The following is a 22,784-nucleotide window of genomic DNA, read 5'->3' as shown; positions in this document are numbered from 1 at the left end:
CTGCCTCCTTGGGCCAGCCCAAGATACTCTTCCCTCCCCCCCATGCAGGTCCAGCCCAAGCCCCCGCTGCTGCCCGCCCGGGGACAGCCTAGCCCAAGCCGCTGTCCTGAGCCCTCCCTCCCGCGTTGCCGCTCACCCTCCTGCACATTCCTCCATGCCACGCTAGGGATTGCACCCCACTTTTGTGGCAAAATTGTGCATTTGTCCAGTTTGCTCTTGCCAACTGGTGATCAGCTGGCAAGAACAAATGAGACAAATGCCCAGCTGGGACAGGGCTTAAACAAGGGACTGTCATTGCCAAAACAGGACAAATGGTCACCCTAGTCCTGAGAGACCTGGATTCTACTTCCTGTATGACCTCAGGCCACTCACAGTGCCTTAGGTACAGCATTTCAAAGGTTTTTAGGCACCCAAAGATGCAGCTAGGCATCTAGTGGGGTTTACAAAGCACCTAAGCTTCTAGGTGCTTTTGAAAATCCCACTAGGTCCCTAAATACCTTTGAAAATCTGGCCTTTATTCTCTCTGTGCCTCAATGCCCCATCTGTACAATAGGGATACCAGCACTGCTCTACCTCACAGTGGGGCTGTGAGGAGAAATAGGTTAGACATTGTGAGGTGCTCAGATACTGTGGTGATGGGGCCACATAAGTACCACAGGTAGAGTCCATTCTATATGCATCCGAAGAAGTGGGCTGTAGTCCACGAAAGCTTATGCTCTAATAAATTTGTTAGTCTCTAAGGTGCCACAAGTACTCCTGTTCTTCTTTTTGCGGATACAGACTAACACGGCTGCTACTCTGAAACAGGTAGAGTGGGATCTTCTCTATACCACTTCTAGCCCTTCCCTGGGTATGGCCCCTTCTTTTGACCTATGCCCTTCAAATCTCCCTCTTTTCAGAATGTAAACTTGGCTCAGAGGGTTTGGCTGTATTTCTTCCGAGTCTCCTGTGTTCTCTCTTTAACACTCCTCCCCCTCCACCAGGGATTCCTGTTTTACAGGTTCATCTAACCACTTCCAGATCCTTAATTTAATTACCAGCCCTTTCTTATCTTAATCACCCTGCCTCTGTCTGTAAACAAAATACTGTCTCCCTGCCCAGGGGCACAAACTGGGAGCAGCACATCTCCTCTGCAGAACTCAAATTCCACACTAATGCTGTGCTGTAGTTAAGAGCTCCGGCTGGGAGCACACCACCTGTACAAAACTTGGGGTAGGGGGCAGGAGTCTTCTCCTCCCCCCACAAATGACACCCCTGATTTTGTGATTAGATCTCCTCTCTCAATGTTTGCTTTGAGAATCATCTCCACAGGCCTGGATAAAGGCACCCAGAACTGTGAAGTGAATCAACATGAAATCAGTGGGGCTCCCTTCTGGCACTGATGTCTCCATGTGTGTGGTCAGTTGCGGGACTGCAGACTGAGTCTGGACATTGATGACCAGCAGAATGATCTTCCACATAACTGTATATTTCAAAACCACTTTACTGACATCCCAGTGGCTTCTTTCACTTCTCCTATTCAAGGGTAGTGTGGATCATACAAAGTTGTTTATATTAGTGATGGAACCATCTATCTGAAACTAACCCCATACCTCAAGTTTTGGGGACACCAATAAAATGGGATCTGGATCTGACCCATAGCTGTTTTTGCTTGATTACAGTTTAAAATGTGCAGGGTCAGGGCCCTAATCAGTGTTAGTAACAGAACATGACTGCTTGGGCTCATCCCTGGATGACACATGTATGATCTTTCCATAGATATGTTGTTTTCTTTTTAATTAGGTCTGAGAATTCAAGAGATCACAAGCTTATAATAAGGAGCTCCTCTTGATGAAAACAAGATGTCAGACTCATTGATTGCAGATGTACTGAAATGACTGTTCAGCCTTGAAACACTTATTCGTGTAGGAGGTTCTCCACATAACAAAAAGACAGTGCTTTTTCTCATAGCGTCTTTCAGAGACATTCAAATTCAAATGCTTATTTATAAATGCCAAACATCCTAATAATATTAGCATTATTGTGTACAAAAAGGATGAATATAAAAATAAATTTACCACATCAAGAAACATCAGAACATTTGCTACTAAAATATATTGGTACCCCAGACTGTACAGAAGAGCAACAATTTTTAAATGAAAAAAACATGCTGCTGAGTATATTGAGTTAAACCAAAAGAACATGCCTATGCCATGTTTTAAAAAATGAATGGAAAGATGCCCTCCTCATCCATAATTAGTGTTTATTATGATGTCACTTAGAAGCAAACACAGAATATCTTTTTCATATGTCGTTCCATTCATCATTTCTATTAATAGAGCAGGTTTCCTAATGTGGCTTCCACAGCCTTTCAATATGTTACACTGGTTCCCAGTCTGATGAACTGCTGTGCTTTCATAACAAATGTTCTGCTCTCTCTATTTTATGTGGCTAACTTGTGTTTAAAATATCTCTTAAGTAGATACACATCAATGTTATTGTTAACATTCAGTATTCAGTAGTACTGGAAGAATGTTGAATTATTACTGAACAGGCTAAAAAGAATAAGAAAAAGCTATCCATTATGGTGTTCCCTCTAAATTCAACTGCAAAGAACTACAATCACTTGAAATAAACCCTGTAACTCCACAGTTAATATGATATGAAGCCTTTAACAGCTAGAGTAATATGCATCTGCCCCCTTATGAACAAGTTATTTCATTTGTTTTTGTGTTTTTTCCACCAAAATGCAAATACACCAGTATTTATAGCAGTTCTTCATCAACTATTAACTTGACTAAATAGTTACACTAAATTTAATCTAATTTATCTTCATAACAAATTATGGGTCAATCCAGCCAATACTTACTACCAGGCACAGTGTTTACTACTGTAAGTAGCCTCATTGATTTCAATGGGGCCTAATTTTCCATGGGGGAGAATTAGCAACGGGGTTTCCATCCTTCCTTTTGGCGAAATGGTGACATATAAAAGATGTTCAGAGGGGCGGAAGGCTGCCTGCCGTCTTCTCTATAGGAAAGTAGGATTGGCATTGCCAGTACTACACACACACACTCTCTCTCTCTCTCTCTCCTTTCAGACTTCCCCAGCAACTCTGGGCTACCTAGGATGCTTCAATCTCTAGTGCAGTTATTAAGGCACTCCCAATATTTTTCTAGCTGCTGTGGGAAAGAATATGGGATGACTATGCCATAACAACAGTGTTGTAACAATGCTGTAAAAAGAACTTTTCCTTAACCCTGCAGCCTCCCTCTGTTTATATGTAAAGCATGTAGGGCAGAGGTAGGTATATGTTACTCACAGGAAAGCCAGCATTCCCAGGAAACCCAGGCTTTCCAGGATTCCCAGGAATGCCCTCTGGTCCAGGATATCCAGAAGCACCTTTCTGCCCTCGTAGGCCTGGTTTTCCCTTGAAACAAATTCAAATAGAATATGAATCTACTCAATCTATTCATATTCATGAGCAGTGTCTAAAGTCATAGAAAAAAGATTTCAAAACAATATTTCCTAGGCCCTACTATAATAATAGTCTCAGTAACCTAGATCAACATTTTCAAAAGTGGCCTCTGAGTTTGGATGGCCAACCTGAGATTCCTTGGGTCTGATTTTCAGAGGCGCTGAGGACCTGCAGATCCCAGTGACTTCAGCTGGAGTTGTGACTGTTTGCACATCAGGTCCAAGGTATCTCAGGTGAGACATCCAACAATCAAGGCTTCAGAGGTCAGAGGTGATTTCTGAAAGTATTTGGAGCTATTATATAATTGAGAAATTACATAATTCAAACACATCTGTATCAAAAACACATGAGAACCTCTCATTAAACAGCACTTACCTTACTAGCCCTTGGTTAAGCTTTCACTGAATGCTATCATGTCATCTTCATCAAAGCTTCAGTGAATTTCTTTCAACAAGATGATTTACCTTTAAACTGCAATATACTAGTGGAAGAGGCTTAGAACTCATGTAACTACACCTCTACCCTGATATAACATGACCCGATATAACACGAATTCAGATATAACGCGGTAAAGCAGTGCTCCGGCGGGGCGGGGCTGCGCAGTCCAGCGGATCAAAGCAAGTTCAATATAACGCGATTTCACCTATAACGCGGTAAGATTTTTTGGCTCCCGAGGACAGCGTTATATCGGGGTAGAGGTGTATCTCCAAGTGAATGCACGCACCAGAAATACAAAATATCCTCTCCAACTAGATCACTATGCCTCATCCAAAAATGTGTTTTAAACAGTGATATAAATATGTAAAACATTTGTCATGTAAATTTTGGCTTCAATTTTTAGTGGTACAAGAAACTTGCACCTTGTAATGAGCCTGAGATAAGCTTTGAAATTCCCCAGAAGCCTCCTCTCATCGCTCCTCTCTTCCCTGCTTCTCCTTCCTTTTTCCTGCCTTTCCCCATGTTCTCTTTGTTCTGCACTACTGAAACTACATATGTATCTGATCAGTACTTCCGAGGGCATATCTAAACTTCTAGAATTTCTACATAACTTAATTTATACATCCACTCTGTACAGGATGTGCAGTTTGTTGACAGACTTCTATTAGGCAGTTGTACTTCTCATTTACCAGAAATGATAGTATGTGAAGCTAGTAAAAGTTATTTACAGCATGTGCTGGTGTGTGTTATTTATTAGTGGACCCAGAAATAGCCTTGTTGTAATGTATACTAGGTAATGTTTATGGAACATTCACTGGTTTCCTCTTCTACTCACCCTTTGTGGAGAGGGGGAAGGATTAGTTCCTTTAAAAAGGAGTAACTGCTTTTTAATGAAAGTGTGTTTAATATCTGGGGTCTGATGGAGTGACAAAGGTGGGGAAAGGTCAGAAGCTCAGGCAGCCATATTTGTCATGGGCACTTGGATGGAGAGTTCTGAAGGCAGTACACATTCGAAGGAGAATTTATGGGAGCCAATGAGTGAGAGTGTGTGTGGGTGGGGGGAACAAATGCAGCTAACTTCAGGGTGGTCCCTGCTAATGTGATAAGAACTGTATGGTCTGTGTAAACTCTACAGACAAAGAATGTAGTTATAACTTTGCAAATGGGAAGCAGCCTCAGGATATAATTCACTAACTGTACCTCATTCCAATGTGCTGATTAACTGAGAGAGTTTGTTTTCAGTATCATTTAATACCATTTTGTGTTTCATCAAAGATTATTGGCCTGATTCTCATTTACCTTAAGGACAATTACATTTAGATCCACTTTGAATCCCATTAGATTGGCAAAGCAGTATAAAGTGGTCTTACGGTAAATGAGAATCAGGCCTTATACTACCACAAGCAATGAATAATTTTCATTTTTATATGCATCATCATTTGCATTTATCTGTTTTATAAACCGAACATAGATGATAGAATCTTGTTACTTACAGGAATTCCAGGTTTCCCAGCTTGACCAGTCATTCCTCTTTTTCCAGTGGGACCCTAGATAATTCAAACATTTGTGAATTGGTCAAACCAAAGACATAAAAGAAGATTCTAATGAGAATCTTTTCATTACCTGGCTTTGGATCAGGCCTTAAAGGCATGTCATTTTCAACAATCAAAACAAAGATTTCATAGTGTGGTTGCTATCAGTTTTCCCCTTCTTCTTTAATATACTGTACAATTTCAGGTAATTTCAACAGTACCAGAGCTAATTAGGATATTCCAGATATTTAGGTAACTTTGCACCATCAGACAATATCACTTTAACAAAGTACATTTTTCTATAGCACTTTCATCTCTTTTTGAAAAGCAAAGCATACAAAATAAGAAATATGGGCACACTGTATATGCTGACGCCTGTATTGGAAAACAGGACTCTTGCCATAGTGAATATTCCCTTTTATCTGGACTCTAAACACAATACGAATGATGAAATAAACAGTTAATTAAAAAAACTACTTTTTGGATTGCACAACCAATGTGGAGACATCTGTGGATTTCGCTAATTTACTGATATGGAGAAGGTAACATTTTCAAAAGCATCTAAGTTCCATTGACTTTCAATGGGTCTGAAGCACTTTTGAGAAGATCCCAAAGCACATAGAAAACTTTAAAAAGCCTTTATAAACCACAGTGTATACAGGGATCATTCATCCACTTCAGAAATACAGCCACCTTTGAGTAGACGGCAGTAGTACACAACAACACTACAGCATAGATTGAGTAGAAAAGACCTTTTAAAGTTTTCTGGTCTAAATTATTTTTAACACAATTTCTAGAAATAAAGGCTAGTGAATAACCATACTATGGTAAAACTATATTCCACCTAATAAAGTTTAAACAAACTAAAGATAAAGGTAAATACAAAACCCACCATACAACTAATGTAAATATCAGAAAGTTAACAAAATACCATTCCATTGTTTAATTTAATAACTTTTCTTAATAAAATTATGGCACAAAAACTCCACCAATTAAAACTGATATCTATACATTTAAAGCACCCTGTTTCACTTTCATTAACATTTCAGAGTTCATATAAAATAAAAATAGTTAATTTATGTTGTGTGACTAGCCTTGTAAGACTTATTTAGAGCAGCACTATTCACACCACAGAAGCTAAGGTTGTGTCAATGTTTCTATTATTAACCTGCTTTTTTATAAGACTTTAGGTTGTAAAGTTTTGTTCCAGGCTGAATATTGGCTCTAAATTGGCATATGGAGATTTGTTGCTGGGGAGTATTTTCTGACTAATATAATGGAAGTTTTCCCCAGGGAGAGGGTTGAGGGATGACTGTTTTTGTCCTACACTGTGCATATGTTCTCAAAGTCAATACATCAGAACGCATAGGAGAGGTTTCATGTTGGTATTGGTATATGAGGATTTCAGGTGTTCATTTTGCATTACTGCCCATTTCCAATGTGTCTCAGATTATCATCTATACACAGAAAATGGTTTATTTGCAGCAGGATTGTGGGGTGAGGGTGGGAGTTCTGGGACAAATCACTAATATCCATCCCATTTAAATTGCAATGGGAATACAGATTACAACTCATCTTTATTCTAATCCTTCTAAAAATATTAGAAGCCAATAAAAGTCACCCAATGGCAGAGTGTGTAATACTTTAGGCAATTTACAGCACACGATGAGAACAAAGTATTGCTGGTGAAGGAAAATATTTATATTTGATCTTTTCAAGACTTGCTCTGTCATTAGTGTGCTGTTGTTTTGTAGCATACTCCATACTTCCAGGCCTCAGTCGAAAGCCCAGCCATTCTGAATGTACATACTATACAGTCTGATTGGGCTTTCCTTACAGATTATTTCATCAGATGGATCAGCGCTATGTAATTCTGGGTGTTTGGACAGGGCTAGTTTGTCAAGTGGGCTTCCATTTAAGGACATAAAAGAACATTCAAATATTTTGAGAAGAAGCAAATTTGTAAAGGCTTTTCACCACTTCAGGGTAAATATACTTATCTATCAAGTAGTACTTATTTGCTATCTTAGGTTATTGTGAATTTTTGGTAAGTTTCCATTTCATGCTATTTTTCTCCTTAAGGGATGAAATAGAAACAGGATCATTTTAGTCTCAACACCAATATAAATGTCTGATGCCTCAATACCACTGTCAATCATTTTCAGGAGAACTATCATATCTTTTTTCCATAAGCTTAACAACTGGAAAAAGTAGGCCAAATATTTCAAAATTGTATTTGATTCTGATATTTGATTCTTAATAAAGTGGAGGTATAGCTCAGTGGTTTGAGCATTAGCCTGTTAAACCCAGGGTTGTGAGTTCAATCCTTGACGGGGCCATTTAGGAAACTGGGGTAAAAATCTGTCTGGGGCTTGGTCCTTCTTTGAGCAGGGGTTGGACTAGATGACCTCCTGAGGTCCTTTCCAACCCTGATACTCTATGATACAGCACATTGGGGCAGGCCCTTGTTTGGGCACGGAAGAGAGGAAACATGAAAGGAACTTGCTCATTTGTGACTTGAGTACAGGTGGTCGGCCTCAATTGTAGACCTTAGGCTACCTTGGGAGCAATGGCTGCTCCTAGCTAATATCATTTGGAAGAGGGGGTGGGGATGATATTTTCTCTAACCCTAACCCCAGCCTACTTTCCCTTAGCCAGTGGAATGCACGGTAAGGGATGTAGAAGTGGGCATACTCCTCCGGCACACCCTGGGAGCTTCCAAAGACATTGTGCTCTGGAGTGCTGAAACTCTTCACTGCCTCCATCTCAGAGTGGTGCCTTAAAGGAAGTGTTGAAACTTAGGTAAATACACATTAACAGTTCCTAAAATATTTGGAAATATAAATATGTTGTCATAAAATATGGCAAAAGGAGACATACATCAGGTAATTAGGGCCAAAAATCAACCAACTCCAAAATCAGTTGGCATCTTGAATCTGGCCTAATTTGAAATCTAAATATCTTTTATAGAGAAAAGTCTAGTGAGCACAGGGAATTCTATGGAGAAATACAAATGAAGTATACCTAATTTGATGAGGACCCTGTTCAAGTCACACCAGTGGACAACTATCCTATTCATCGCTGTATGGTTTTAGGTAGCAATCAGGTCCATTGTGTTTGTGTTTATGAGGTCTTAATAAGGCGTAGAGTGTCAATAAGTGGCAGGAAGTCATGTTAAAATAGAACATGAAGACAAATACTGCAGTCATCTTTCAGCACAACAGCTGTAAATCATGTTTTGTTCTTAAAGGGACCCTTATGATTTAAAAACTTCACTTTGTCTTCTAAGGACAATAATGGTTGTTACAATTGCAAACACAAAAGAATTACGATAAAGTGGAGTTTTCTTTTCTTTTTTCCACCTACTTCTGATCCTCTCTCTCCCTTTGGTCCTTGCTCCCCCAATTCACCCGGTTCACCCTTTAGAAAGAACAAAACAAAAAAAAAAACACAAGCAAACACAATTGGCCATGAAGGTAGGAGAGAAATAAATTATTTCCAATAACAAACACAGAAGCACAATACATACAGCTAACTGCCTGGAACACTTACTGGAGGCCCTTGTTGTCCAATTGCTCCTCTTAGACCTGGAAGCCCTGTGTGACCCTAGAAACAGAAAACATAAATATCACTGCAGAGATAACTCTGATGAGCTGATCATTTTCTTCTAAAGCCCAATCCTGGGAGGAGCTGTGGATATGTTTACATTGCAAAATAACCCACGATGGCAAGTCTCAGAGCCTGGGTCAAATGATTTGGGCTCACACAACGAGGCTAAAAATAGCACTGTAGATGTTCCTGCTCAGGCTGGAGCCCAGGCTCTGAAACCTGACAAGGGGCATGGGTCTCAGCTGGGACCCACTAGCCCAAGTCAGATGACCCAGCTTCTGAGACTCGCTGCCATAGGTGATTTTTTGCACTGTAGACGTACCCTGAAAATCCTCAACTCCACTGAGTTAAATGGAATTCAGGCTGCTCAGCACCTCATGGAATTAAGGCCTTAATGAGCCTTTCTTCATGACAATCCCTACTTCACGCTCACCATGGGAGGGAATTATACATTGTTTAAAGTTTTCTGCATTCTTGCGAGATTGGCTCATACTTGGTTTATTGCTTTATTATAGGTCTGATCTGTTTTTTGTGTGTAAGATCTTTCTGTCAGGGACTGCTTTCAGAGTGTTAGCCGTGTTAGTCTATATCAGCAAAAACAACAAGGAGTCCTTGTGGCACCTTAGAGACTAACAAATTTATTTGGGCATAAGCTTTCGTGGGCTAGAACCCACTTCATCAGATGCATGAAGTGAAAAATACAGGAGCAGGTATACATACATGAAAGGATGGGGGTTGCTTTACCAAGTGTGGGGTCAGTCTAACGAGATAAATCAATTAACAGCAGAATACCAAGGGAGGAAAAATAAGGTGAGAGTAACAATAGGGAGAAATTGGAATTGGGGAATTTCTGTTACTCTGACCTTCTTGTCAACTGTCTGTAACCTACTGTTACGCTCACCTTCTTGTCAACTGTTTGTAATAGGCCACTCTCTTACCACTTCAAAAGTTATTTTTCCTCCCTTGGTAACCTGCTGTTAATTGATTTATCTCATTAGACTGACCTCACACTCCTCATTGTTTCTGTCAGGGACTGTATCTTTTTGTTTTGCTGACACCACAACAGTAACAATTGTAATGGGTGTTTGTTATAGTGAGGTTACAGCATATTTGCAGGAAAACTGCATAAAACATACACAAAATTATTAGGATGAAAGTTACAAAATAATAGTGTTTGCAATTCCAGACAAATTTATTAGTTTATTCGATACAGTATAAATTTACACTAAGAACTAATCAATACAGGTGAAGTATCAGCAGCTCACTTGCGTGAGAGTGTGTGTGTGTGTGTGTGTGTGTGTGTGCACACGAGAGAGAGAACAGCAATTTTGTTTTGCTGTTTTACAAAGCAAGTGGTATTTACCTTGAATCCCTCATCACCAGGTTCTCCTCTATCTCCACTTTCACCACTAGGACCCTAGAGAGACAACCAAAGAGCAGAGTTTAATGGCTGAATTGAAATACTGCTGCAGTAACAATACATCTGGGCCTTTCCTTCAGAACAAACCATCAACCAGCTGTGAGGTTACCAATACATACATACTGTTAAAGTAGAAAATCAGCTAAGTCCACGGAATAAAAATGAACCATTTCTAAAACAAAAATGTATTACAGTAAGACATGCAACCCATCAAAAATATATTGTAAACGAAGACCACAGTCCAAGCTTCTAACCTCCCACAGCTGCAAATCTGGAATAATTCTATTGACATCCAAGGAATCTCTCCAGATTTACACCTATGTAAGTAAGATCAGAATGAGACCCTAACTTTTTTTTTTATTTGAAGGGATCATTTGATTCAAATTGCAGAAGATTATAGGAAGCTGCCATTACCATGATTAATATGTAAAGAAAACAAATGACAGGGACCATTAGGTACAGATGGAACCTGTTTTATAATGAACCTGCCTATAGTGAAACTCTGTTTATCAGAGGAAATCCTCAATCCCTTAGCAAAGCCTGCATAAAGAGGTTTAGTGTATGAGAACTGTACAGAAGATGGGGGAGGCAGAGAAGCCTCTCACCTAATCCAGAGGCAGGGCCCTGTGAATGATGGTGCTGCTACTATCGCATCCCATCACCTGCAGTAGAAGCTGCAGTTTGCTGACTGCATTTAAAGGAAAAGTCTCAACTCCCAAATCTGCAAGGTGCTGGGTCCCCGCTGGGAAGGGGTAAGCACTTTAATGCTCATTGCAGTCAATGAACCAAATCCTGCATCCACTGAAGCTGATGCGTGCAGGATCTTACCCAATGGAGGTAAGGAGGCTCAGCACCTTCCTGAAGGCACTCAGCATTTAGGTGGAAGGAGATTTTAATAGGGAGCAGCTTTTCCCTCCCAGTATCTGAAATAAAAACACTAAGAAAGCAAATATTGCTTTATTTCAAGATTACCAGGGGATCATCAGGCGCAGTGGATCTTCAAAGTTTATGAACTGACCCACTGGCCATCTCTATTACATGCTCATCACCATGGTACTGATGCCAGGTCCCTACTTCTCCCCTGCACGCTAATGTTTCTGCAGAGACAGCTGCTGTAGAGCTCAGCTACATGGCATGCATGGGGTTGTGGAATCCCCCTCCGTTGCCTCTCCCCTTTTCTGTGTTTCCATTAGATTTTGGGCCTCCTGAAGCAGCCACGTGGTATGCTTCCCAGCGGAAACCCACATGGAATGGAATGACTCTGCATACAACTTTTGCTCCAGTTAGCATGGCAGAATCAACACAGCTATGGCTGAGTGAACTAGGGTCTCTTCTTTCTCAGGCATCTTCATGAGAATTGTTAACGGAGTTCCCTCTGGAGGTCCAAATTCTGTCTTCATTTACATCTTCTCATTCCATTGCCTTCAAATTCTTCTTTGTAGGTAGTGCTCACACCATTTTAATAAACAAATCATCATAGCAGCTCACCCTCGCACAGTTGCATTCATTTTGCATTGCTAACAGGAATGAAAAGACACTTATATTGGGTCACTAAAACAAGCAGATAACTATTTGGAACAAATTCTGTTCTCAGACATGTTGATCTAAATGAAAAGTAATCTCATTAGGATAATTTAACAGGGAGTACAGATCTGCTGAGTAAGAAGGTGCCATTTTTGGACAACCACTTTTTACAGTAAAACAATGTGTTCAGTTTTGTTTCTAATGACACCGGTTCTGCACCTTTGTATGACAAAGTGACCCTAGACTGCTGAGGCAACTGTGGAACTTGTGGAAACTCCATTTACTGCCTCTTGTCTTGAATCACTAATATAATTTTTTTGAGAAAGAAAGACCTACTGGTTCACCTATGGGCCCAGGTGGTCCCAGTACTGTGTTGTCTTCGCCTGGGTAACCCTAAAAGAAAAATAATTGTTAAAAATATTTATTCCTGATAATGAAAATCTACCTAATCAAGTTTTTTTTTACTATGCAATACATTCCAATTTTAGCTTCAATATTAAACAGAAATAAACATTTCATACAGTGCACACACATGCAGATATGGATTATATAACACATTTATACCAATTGGTGGTAGTGACTACTATCATTAAGGCTGCAGAAAACCCCCTGCTTTTACATGCACTGCACTTTCAAAAACATTCACATTTTAGGCTAATTACTCCTAATCCAATAGGTGTAGAGGAAACACTGTTAATTACACTGAATATCATAATAATTATATAGGTTAATTTTATGATGTTTTAAATGTCACACTACTACCCACACCAACAGATAAAACACTGTCTGCTCCAGTAACATATTGCCCTTAAAGACTAAAGGCCAGATTTTCTTAGGAGTTTAAGCATCCACAGATTCAGAGAGGTGCCTTGTAGGATTTTCAGTAGAGCCTAAGCAGGTTAACCTAACTCCCATCGACTTCATGATTGTTAGTTGCCAATCTACTTAGGTGCTTTTGAAAATTCCACCAGGCACCTATTGGCATCTTTAGGAGCCTAAACACCTTTGAAAATCTGGTCCTAATAGGTTACTCTGCAAGGCCTTGATCCTACAAGCTCATCTGCATGGGTGGATCTGTGTACCTGTCTGACACCCCATTGCCTTCAGTGAACATAAGGGTCCGCCTGCAGGATCGAGGTCTAAAAGAATCAGAGTGAATCTATAACATTGGATCCTGATCCTGTAATCACTTTCTACCAAGCATAGGCCCTGATCCACCAAAGCACTTAAGCATGTATTTGACTTTAAAGTCAAGTCAATGGAAATTCTCACATGCTTAAAGTTAAGAACAAAGTTAAGTACTTTGATGGATCTACGTTGTTTACTACTGTAAGCACGCTCAGGGAAGTCAGTGGTGCTGTCTGGTAGTGCAGAAAATGACTGCAGAACTAGGACCTTATGTTTTATAAGCTGAAACATTTTATCATTCTAATTCTTAACTTTATCTTCCTGTAATTTGTTTCTCCAGTTTTAAATTTTTGCTCACACTGCATCACAACAGCAGAAGTATCATTCTTTTTCCCTTTGATGGTTTTGGATAAACAAAGGCTGTGAAAACTGTCTTTTGAGAAATGCTTTGATAATCTATGAATGTACCGCAACATTTCCACCCTTTACAATCACTGGGACTGTAAACAACAAGAACCAGTCTCCGTACCTTCTCTCCTTTGGGTCCTGGAGGACCAGGTGATCCTGGCTGACCCTGATGACCCTAAAAAAAACCCCAAACAACTAAATATAAAATGTTATATATTGCTCAGATCAGTACTTTCTGCTGTATGATAAATTGAATAGTGACAGTTCAGACAAATTATGGGCCCAGTCTGGAAATTTGTTGCAGGCAGATAGACCTCTGGGTGTGCAGTCACAGAGGCTCTGTCCAGACAAAGGGGGCCAAGTGCAGGATCAGGGCATTAGTTTGCAATTAATATTTGAAGACAAAGATTTGATGATTATTCCATTAGGTGACAGCAGGAATCCACCTACACTTTGCTTCTACTATATCAGTTTGGAAGAAAATGATTATTTTTTGAGAGAGGCCACAGAACATAAATGTCCTTCTTCTAGTTTTGTTAAATCTAAATACTACGGGTTCTCTTATTGAAAGGGGAAATGCCTGTCCAATCAGCAGGCAATGGCTAAGTTTTTAGGAGCTCTCTTCTGCAATCATCATCCTACATAAGTAGTCCTTACCTATGGGACAATCCTATTGAGTGCAGTGGTCGAAATCAAGGATTTCATGATTGGGCCTCATGTGCATAAGAAATAATTGCCAGTGAAACTTTATTATTTATCAATCCATCCATCAAGATTAAATTTATTCATTAAAAATTAGTTTTCATGTAAAAATATCTGGTGTGTCAGTCACCTAGTTGGATATTTACACATTCTTTGTATAACCAACCTCCAATTATGAGAGATTGTTCAAAATATATTGTAATCACAAAATTATATCTCAGATATAAATACTGACATATATATACACACACACATATACATTAATTTGGTAATAAGCTCACCATGTAACCTGGAATTCCTGGCTCTCCTTCAGGTCCCATTATTCCTAAATGTCCCTGTTAAACAGAATAATAAGTGATAAAGAAACTAATTGCTTGGCACTTGAGTAATGGTTTCTTCTTTGTACAGAGGATGTGTATGCAGGCATGAATATCATTACTGACCATTAGAGGGAATACAAGAAATCTGTACAAAACCAGGATTGCCAACTTTCTAATTGCACAAAACTGAACATCCTTGCTCCGCCCCTTGCCCTGCCCCTTCATCACTCCTTCCCCCACCCCCCCATTGCTCACTCTCCCACACCTTCACTCACTCACTCATTTTCACAGGACTGAGGGTACGGGCTTTGGGGTGGGGCCATGAAGGGTTGAGGGTGTGAGAGGGGGCTCCGGGCTGGGGCAGGGGGTTGGGGTGCAGGAGGAGGCTACGGACTGGGGGCTAGGGCCAGGGATAAGGGGCTCGGGATGCAGGAGGGGGCTCTGGGCTGGGGCCGAGGGGTTTGGAGTGTGTGGAGGGCTCCGGGCTGAGGCAAGGGGTTGGGGTATAGGAGGGGGTGTGGGCTCTTAGGTGGGGCCAAAAATGAGGGGTTCAGGGTGCAGGAAGGGGCTCTGGGTTGAGGCACAGGGTTGGGGTATGGGAGGGGTGCGGGCTCTGGGCTGGGGCCAGGGATGAGAGGTTTGGGGTGCAGGAGGGGGCTCTGGGCTGGGGACGAGCGATTGTAGTGCGGGAAGGGATTTCAAGCTGGAGCAGGGGGTTGGGATGCGGGAGGGGGTTCAGGTTCCAGGAAGGAGTTTGGGTGTGGGAGGGGGCTTAGGGCTGGGGCAGGGATTTGGGGTGTGGGCTCCAGGTGGTGCTTACCTCATATGGCTCCCTGGAAGCAGCGGCATGTCCCCGCTCCAGCTCTGCATGCTGCCCCATCTGCAGGCGCCGCTCCCGCAGCTCCCATTGGCCACGGTTCCTGGCCAATGGGAGCTGCAGAGCTGGCACTCGGGGTGGGGGCAGTGTGCGGAGCCCCCCTGGCTGCGCCTCTGCCTAGGGGCCGCAGGGACATGTTGCTGCTTCTGGGGAGCCATGCAGACCCAGGGCAGACAGAGAGTCTGCCTTAGCCCTGCTGCGCCGCATCCGGGATTTTTAACAGCCCAGTTAGCAGTACTGACTTCCAGGGTCCCTTTTCGACCAGGTATTCTGGTCGAAAACAGGACATCTGGCAACCCTAGTACAAACAGGGCCTTATCCAAAGCCCATTGAAGATAATGGAAAGACACCTATTTTAGAATAGGTGGCGAATTTAAAAATATGACTTTAGAATATGATTTTGATCACAGACACATGGGTGTTTGTGTCAGAAAATCCCACTTAAAAGGAACAGACTATATTTTTGGAGTATCTGAAAATAAACTGTGTTCAAAGATAAAAAACATTCCCCCACTGTTTGTATACATCTTATATCATCTTTGGACTAAAAATGTTTTAAGGTGGTCAGTTATAAACATCCTTCTTTATTATATTCAGCAGATGATTCCTGAACTACTTAGTCTAGGCCAAGATTCAGGGTAACCTTGTGTGATGACAATAGACAATAGACAGTGTAGATTGTATTAGCTATTCTAGGAACAAGACAGAGAGAAATGTAGGGTCTATCTGTGTCCAGCAGCCTCAATAAAAATTACCTTTTAAATTCACTACAAGCAAGACTTGTCTCTTCCCCTCTATGAGACTCCATGCCCCTAAACTGTAAATACATGACTCCATAAAAAATATATTGTACTAACCAATGGACCTCTAGTTCCTCTTGCGCCTTTAGGACCAAATTTTCCAGGTTGGCCAGCATCACCTGTGGCTCCAATCTCTCCTGGAGGTCCTAGCTGCCCCTTTCCCCCCTGTTGGTGTTATTTCATGGAAAGAATTAAGACATTTACATTACTATTAAATATCAGTTTATACCTTAGCAAAAGAGTATCATTTAGTAAGGGTATTATTTTTAAACACACAATTTGCTTTTAACTGTAGTTTTTAAATCTGAGAATCTAGGACATGCAGTGAGGAGTATTTCACTAACAAGCATGATGGTTTGTTATTAATTTATTTCTATATTAGCCAAACTGAATGTTTTATGCTACTACTAGTGATGGGCTCAACCTGCAAAATCCAGAGCCACATTTTGATGCAAACTTCACCTGAGCTGTACGGAACTTGGATCTGATGTTCTGTTTTGGGACCATACCTACCTACTACAGGCTCCATTGCTGTGCTAGTGATAGAAAATTATTTGCCCAACTTCAGGGCAAAGTGTGAGATGAAGTATATGGGGACTTGATTCCTCTTACGCCTAGAGTTTCCTGGCTCATCGCATGAGCCTAATGATACAAGTGGCACAAAAACTTATGGTATCTTCTGGGGCTCTGGATCCATCAACACCAAGTGATTAAGAGGAATTATTTTGTAATAGAAATTCAAGGCTCATACAGAAAGGAAAATAGGAAAGCTGAAAAAGACATTACCTTTCTTCCTGGACGACCCCTTTGACCTGGATTTCCTGGTGTTCCTTCAGGTCCCTGTGTATTTATCATGGAGGGAGAAACAGATATTGAGAGGGCTCTGAGAACATGTTTAAATTGCACTCCAGATTGGATAATCTCTGTGAGGCCTTTGAAAATTAGAGATGTAGGTGGCAAATTGTTATTAACCTTGGCCTTAAGTTAGCATGGGTTATTAGAATGAAGTAAGCATCAGGTCACTTTTATCAAATGAGTGAAAAGGCACCAAAACCAGCCAAACAGAAAATATTCATGTGGGAATAGAAGTAATTTTGTCTTCAAGCCAAACCACTGCATCTAGTGAAGTATGATATGCAGACAGTGGAAAACTGACTGTGGATCCCAAGGTTCCGTCTGTAGAGGGAGCCCTAATGAGAGCAGTAAGGCCCAAACAGGGCTCACCGCAGGTCGGAGGCCTAAACCAGTAAGCAGCAGGCAACATGGTGCACAGTTCATTGCTGCCAGCCACCCAATAATCCAGGTGCAGGGCCCACCAAGCAGGAGATGAATATCAGGTTCATGCTGCCCCTGCTATTCAAGTTACAGCACAATATGACCAAACCAAGAGGGTGGCAAGGGGATGCCAGGCTGTTACTAGGAGTCTTATGATTCCAAATGAGCCAGAGTGCTCAACAATTGATCCTGACTTTCAAGGGGGAGAGAAGAAGTGTAGGGTTTCTTTTTCTGGAGGGGAGAGAGACATTTTGGTGAATTCAGGATCAATGCAGGTTAAACCCATCTCCTACTTTCTAATCCTCCTCTATGTTTAGACATGGCCCCAGAGCAAAACTATTGGTTAAAACATCACTGAATTTTGAGGAAATTCATTTCCTGGTCTAGAGATGAACTTTGGAGCTTGTCCATATGCTCATAATGAGGCCAAACCAAAACGCAGGGTCCAAACATTCTCAACCTTTGAGACCTTTAAGGAAGAAGGAAAGCAATTTACTATAATGGCCTTTGAAACGTGTGAAGGAGCAGAAGCCTGAAAAAGCTTCAGCTAACAAACAGCTAACCACCCGATTAGCCTTGTTTTGTGATGCACAATAAGACTTTGATGATGAGATTTGCTGTATAAAAATTTAATTTTATAAAATGAAGAGGTGCTAAAGCTGGGTTGTTTTTTGACCATTTCAGTATATCAAGTAGTGCAAACAGAAAGCATTCAAAGTGTTCTGAGTTCTTCCGATGTTTGTAGCAAGGAGAAGAAAATAGCCAGCATGGTACTGCTGATCTCCAGATTTATGCCAAGTTAGTAGGGCTTAAAATCAATAAAGAGGAAACTAAAACCATGAGAATCAGCTGAGTCAATGTCAGGGACCATGAACCCTGGCCCACAGGGCTCTGTGGAGCTAGCAGGTTCCAACTTGCCACCAAGGGACGAGCTAATTGTTATCAGAATCGGAGCTGAACTCAGACAGAGGACCCAGTCCCCAGAGCTGATTGGTAGAACACTTGGGGCCCTGATTGGTCCACAGCCCCTATTTAAACCCAGCACAGGAAAAGAAGTGTCCATGCATCTGGCATCCACCTTGATCTGGACTTTGCCTTGTGCTTCCTGCTCCTGCAGCTTGACTCTGGTTATCGATCTCTGGTTCTGCTCTCAAATATGTCTCCAGTTTCTGGGGTCTCCTGGTAACCTGACTCTGCCTGCTTCCTGACATTCAACTCTTGGTTTGCCTTCTGGGCTGTCTTGGATTCTGACCTCTGTGTGGCTGATCTGGCCTGACTCCTGCTTTGACCACTAGGTCAGACTGCCCACGTCCCGGTCATGACAATCAGCTTTAATTCTCTCTGGGGACTCTACCTGCTGTGCTGCCTCTCTGCATGCCTCCAACATCCCTGACCATGCCAAGGGCTCAGTTTAGCCCTATACTTTTTATCCTTGAAAAATATAAAAAACTTGTTCAATTAGTGATTTCAGTGTTTCCCCTAATGCATTACATAAAAACTTAAAGCATTTGACTCTCTGGGACTGCATATCTCAGGGGACTTGATCGTGGGGTAAAAAATAGAATATGCTCCTTTCTCAGTTTGTGAGACTGTTTCTTTAAGGAGCCAAGAATAAGCAGTATGTTGCAGAGGTCCTCCAGAAGAGTTTAAAACTGAAGACAGTTGGAATGCCTGAGCTTCCATGAAGAGAAAAGCTCTCAAGAAAATGCAAATAGGGAAAGGTGAACCCAGCTACCCAAATTCAGCAAAGGAATGTTACAATGTCCAGTATTCAATCCAGATTTGAACAGAAAGACTACAAAATTATCCAGAATCTTGAAACTCTCAGAACTACCTCAGCTGCAGGTTCAAGACATGCCTCAGGTGTATGATCCCAATTTCAACCATGATCAACTGATTACTCATCTTCAACTGTGGGAAGCCAACTGTGAGTTTACAGAAAGATCAGTGAAGTCAGTTCAGAGATACCTCAATATACTAAACCAAAGTAGGGTTACCATATTTCAGCGAGCAAAAAAGAGGACAGGAGAAGCCCCGCCCTAGCCCCGCCCCTGCCCCTCCCACTTCCCGCCCCCCCTGACCTCCCAACCCTCCCCCCGTTCCTTGTCCCCTGACTACCCCCTCCTGGGACCCCTGCCCCTAACTGCCCCCCAGGACTATCTAAGCCTCCCTGCCTCTTGTCCCCTGACTGCCCCAACCTTTATCCACACCCCCACCCCCAGACAGACCCCTGGGACTCCCACGCCCCATCCAACCACTCCCCACCCCCTGACAGCCCCCCCCAGAACTCCCAACCCATCTAAACCCCTCTGCTCCCTGTCCCGACTGCTCCGATCCCTCTCCCCACTCCTGCCCCCTGACAGCTCCCCCCCAGAACTCCCAACCCATCTAAACCCCTCTGCTCCCTGTCCCCTGACTGCTCCGATCCCTCTCCGCACTCCTGCCCCCTGACAGCCCCCCCCAGAACTCCCAACCCATCTAAACCCCTCTGCTCCCTGTCCCCTGACTGCTCCGATCCCTCTCCCCACTCCTGCCCCCTGACAGCTCCCCCCCAGAACTCCCAGCCCCCTACCCCCCCGCTCCTTGTCCCCTGACTGCCCCCTCCTGGGACCCCTGCTCCTAACTTCCCTCCAGAACCCCACCCCCTACCTAAGACTCCCTGTTCCTTGTCCCCTAACTGCCCCCTCCTAAGACCCCCCCCCAACTGCCCACCAGGACCCTACCCCCTACCTGTACCCTGACTGCCCAAAACTTTCTCCACTCTCCCCAAAAAGCCCCCCCCCCCGTTTCTTGACTGCCCCCTCCAGAACCTCCCTGCCCCTTCTCCTGCCCCCCCTTACCCTGCTGCTCAGAACAGGGTGTTGGGCTCTGTGCGAGCCGGACACGTGGCTAAGCTCCCCAGCACAACAAAACCCGGTCCCTGGCCCTGCACAACAAAACCCGGTCCCTGGCCCGGACCGGGTTGCAGGGGAGAGCTGCCCTTGTATCAGCACAAAGTGCTCTCGCTCCCGTTTTGCTACGCTGCATGGCAGAAACCGCTCCCAGTTGCAAAAGGGGAGGGCTGCACTTTGTGCTGAGACACTTGCTCAGAATGCAGGGCGGAGCTCCTCTCCAGCTGCTCCGGAGTCCAGCCCGGGACTTTCCTGCAGCCCTCCCAGCCGCTCCGGGGGAGGGGGGAAATCCCGGACATTGTGAGTGCTTTACAAATTCCCCCCGGACGCTATTTTTAGCACAAAAAGGAGGACATGTCCGGGTAAATCCGGACGAATGGTAACCCTAAACCAAAGCAAATTTCCACTGTCTTCAAAGTGGTGATATTGATAAATGATTTTGGACATCAGTAACTAATGATGTATACGAGCAAGTCCCAGAATAAGCTGTAGCTTTCATTTGATCAGATGGACTCAAGGTGTTATTTGTGCTCTCTCCCTTTGAGGAAGGGGAACATAACAGTAGGGAGAGGATGGCTGAGGCCTTCTCTCTAATCTATGTGGGGCACTGTGAATAAGAATATTTAAGTCCCTTGTCCATTCACACTGTCTGTGTCTAGACTCTAAAAAGGGTACTTTTTGTAGAGTGACTTTGAAATTGCCTCCCTTCCCTCAGTTAAGCAGAATCTGGGGAAAGCTCTTTAACAGAAATTCAGCTCAGCAGAGCTCATCTGATGAGTTTTCCACTTCTAGGCCAGTTGTTCGGCACAGTCTAAAAGTTCTTTTCATCTGATAGCTGTTCAGTGGTTTCTCTAGAATAAGTTATTGCTTTCACTCTGGTTCCTAGTGAATGCAGGTGCCCATGTGATGATTGGTACCAAGTGGCACTATTGATATTCTCAGCAGAAAAGCTAAGTGTTGATTGGGGATGGTGGCTGAACTGACTTGTCATTCCTTCAGGTGGTCTTTCAAAGATAGGGTTGAGGCACATAGCTGAGGCAGCACAGGGGACAATTGCTGGTGTCTATGGGGAAACTGTTTTGTAGATTGAGAGCACACCTTTCACCCTACAGGCTGTCACTCTTTACAAGCACTAAATTCTTTTGCAGAACTTTTTTTTTAAAAGTGTTAAGGCTTATAATTCATTGTTATAAAAGGATTTGTAGCTAAAACCTGGTTACACTTTAAAGCCTGAAGCCTTGGCATTTATAAAAGTTGCAGATTGTTTTTATTTATTCAGCACTAGGTGCTTTATAGACCAAAAAATGGCAGCTTTCTACCACAAGAAGCTTACAATAACAGACAATAAAACATTAGACAATCAAAGGATGACAATAAGGACACAGGTAGGGGGAGGAGGAGGACAATGTGTACAGCATGAAAGGTCATGACATAACATTTGCTGCTATGTATGTAACTTGTCAGGAGGGGTTTGAAGTAGGAGACTTTAAATTACTGGTATATGTTGCACAGGATCCTGGTGATTGTTCCAGGCATAAGGGAGTGACAGTGAGGAGTCAAAAATCTGCCAAAAGGTTCCACATTTAAAAAATGGCCAACATGGTTCTCTTCTTATCCATGATCAAGCCCCGGAAAGTTATATGGAGGTGGCGAGCTCATTCCAAGGAGATATTTCTTTTTGCAAGAAGTAATACTCAGCTTGGTTGAAATTTATACTTACTGGAATACCCATTATGCCAGGTTCACCAGTGGGGCCTGTAATTCCTGGAATTCCGGTTTCTCCTTTTTCACCATCCTCTCCTGGAAGCCCTTGGTCTCCAGGGATCCCCTAAAATACAGCAGAAGAATAAATCAAGCCTGAAAAGAATTAAACTGTTATACTGAACCATGTTACACAAGAATTCTCTGCTTATTTTTGGCCCTGATCTAAAGCCAATGGGGTCTTTCCACTGACTTCCAAAAGGTTTTTGGATCAGGCCCCCAGTTAGGGTGAAATGATTTTTATCCAGTTCAAATTGCCCTCATAATGCCAGATTTTTGCCTGAGTCCTATGCAACTGCACAATTTTTTGGAAGCCTCGCAAAATCTTCCTTCCTTCGTGTCCCTTGCACAGGGGCCTACTATAGTCTCGGTCCTTGTACTCCTTTGAAAGCAAGGACTGCGAGTGGCTTAGCACTTGCCCACTTTTGGTTGGCTATGTAAAGAATCACATGTTGCACCCTCTTAAGGGTCACAGTCACTGTGCTCCTCCAAGCACTAGGGTTGTGGCAGGAAGCATTGTGCCCCCCTGAGTGCCCTTTCCCAGATTTCTTACTGGGCTGGTCCATAGGGTCCATAAATAGTAAGGCGATAGCTTTTACAATCCTTAGTTATTTTACATTAAGTGCATCATTGGGCTTGTGA

General features: G+C 42.6%; 1 protein-coding gene across 3 annotated transcripts in view; it reads right to left on the bottom strand.

The window, feature by feature from the left end:
• COL24A1 (collagen type XXIV alpha 1 chain) overlaps positions 1-22,784 on the bottom strand; it is a 234,046-nt gene that overhangs the window by 34,241 nt on the left and 177,021 nt on the right. For 2 of the 3 annotated variants that reach the window (XM_054036762.1, XM_054036763.1), the window contains exons 37-47: positions 22,102-22,209; positions 17,002-17,055; positions 16,273-16,380; positions 14,500-14,553; positions 13,638-13,691; positions 12,317-12,373; positions 10,400-10,453; positions 8,980-9,033; positions 8,794-8,847; positions 5,389-5,442; positions 3,302-3,409 (exon numbers count right to left, since the gene is read on the bottom strand). In XM_054036762.1, coding sequence (XP_053892737.1) covers positions 3,302-3,409; positions 5,389-5,442; positions 8,794-8,847; positions 8,980-9,033; positions 10,400-10,453; positions 12,317-12,373; positions 13,638-13,691; positions 14,500-14,553; positions 16,273-16,380; positions 17,002-17,055; positions 22,102-22,209 — 759 coding nt within the window. The remainder of the gene's footprint in view (positions 1-3,301; positions 3,410-5,388; positions 5,443-8,793; positions 8,848-8,979; positions 9,034-10,399; positions 10,454-12,316; positions 12,374-13,637; positions 13,692-14,499; positions 14,554-16,272; positions 16,381-17,001; positions 17,056-22,101; positions 22,210-22,784) is intronic. The other variant, XM_054036765.1, reaches the window with a different exon arrangement.

The sequence above is a fragment of the Malaclemys terrapin genome, chromosome 8 (assembly GCF_027887155.1).
Source record: "Malaclemys terrapin pileata isolate rMalTer1 chromosome 8, rMalTer1.hap1, whole genome shotgun sequence".
Classification (NCBI taxonomy): Eukaryota; Metazoa; Chordata; order Testudines; family Emydidae; genus Malaclemys; species Malaclemys terrapin.
This window is presented reverse-complemented; position numbering and strand designations above follow the sequence as displayed.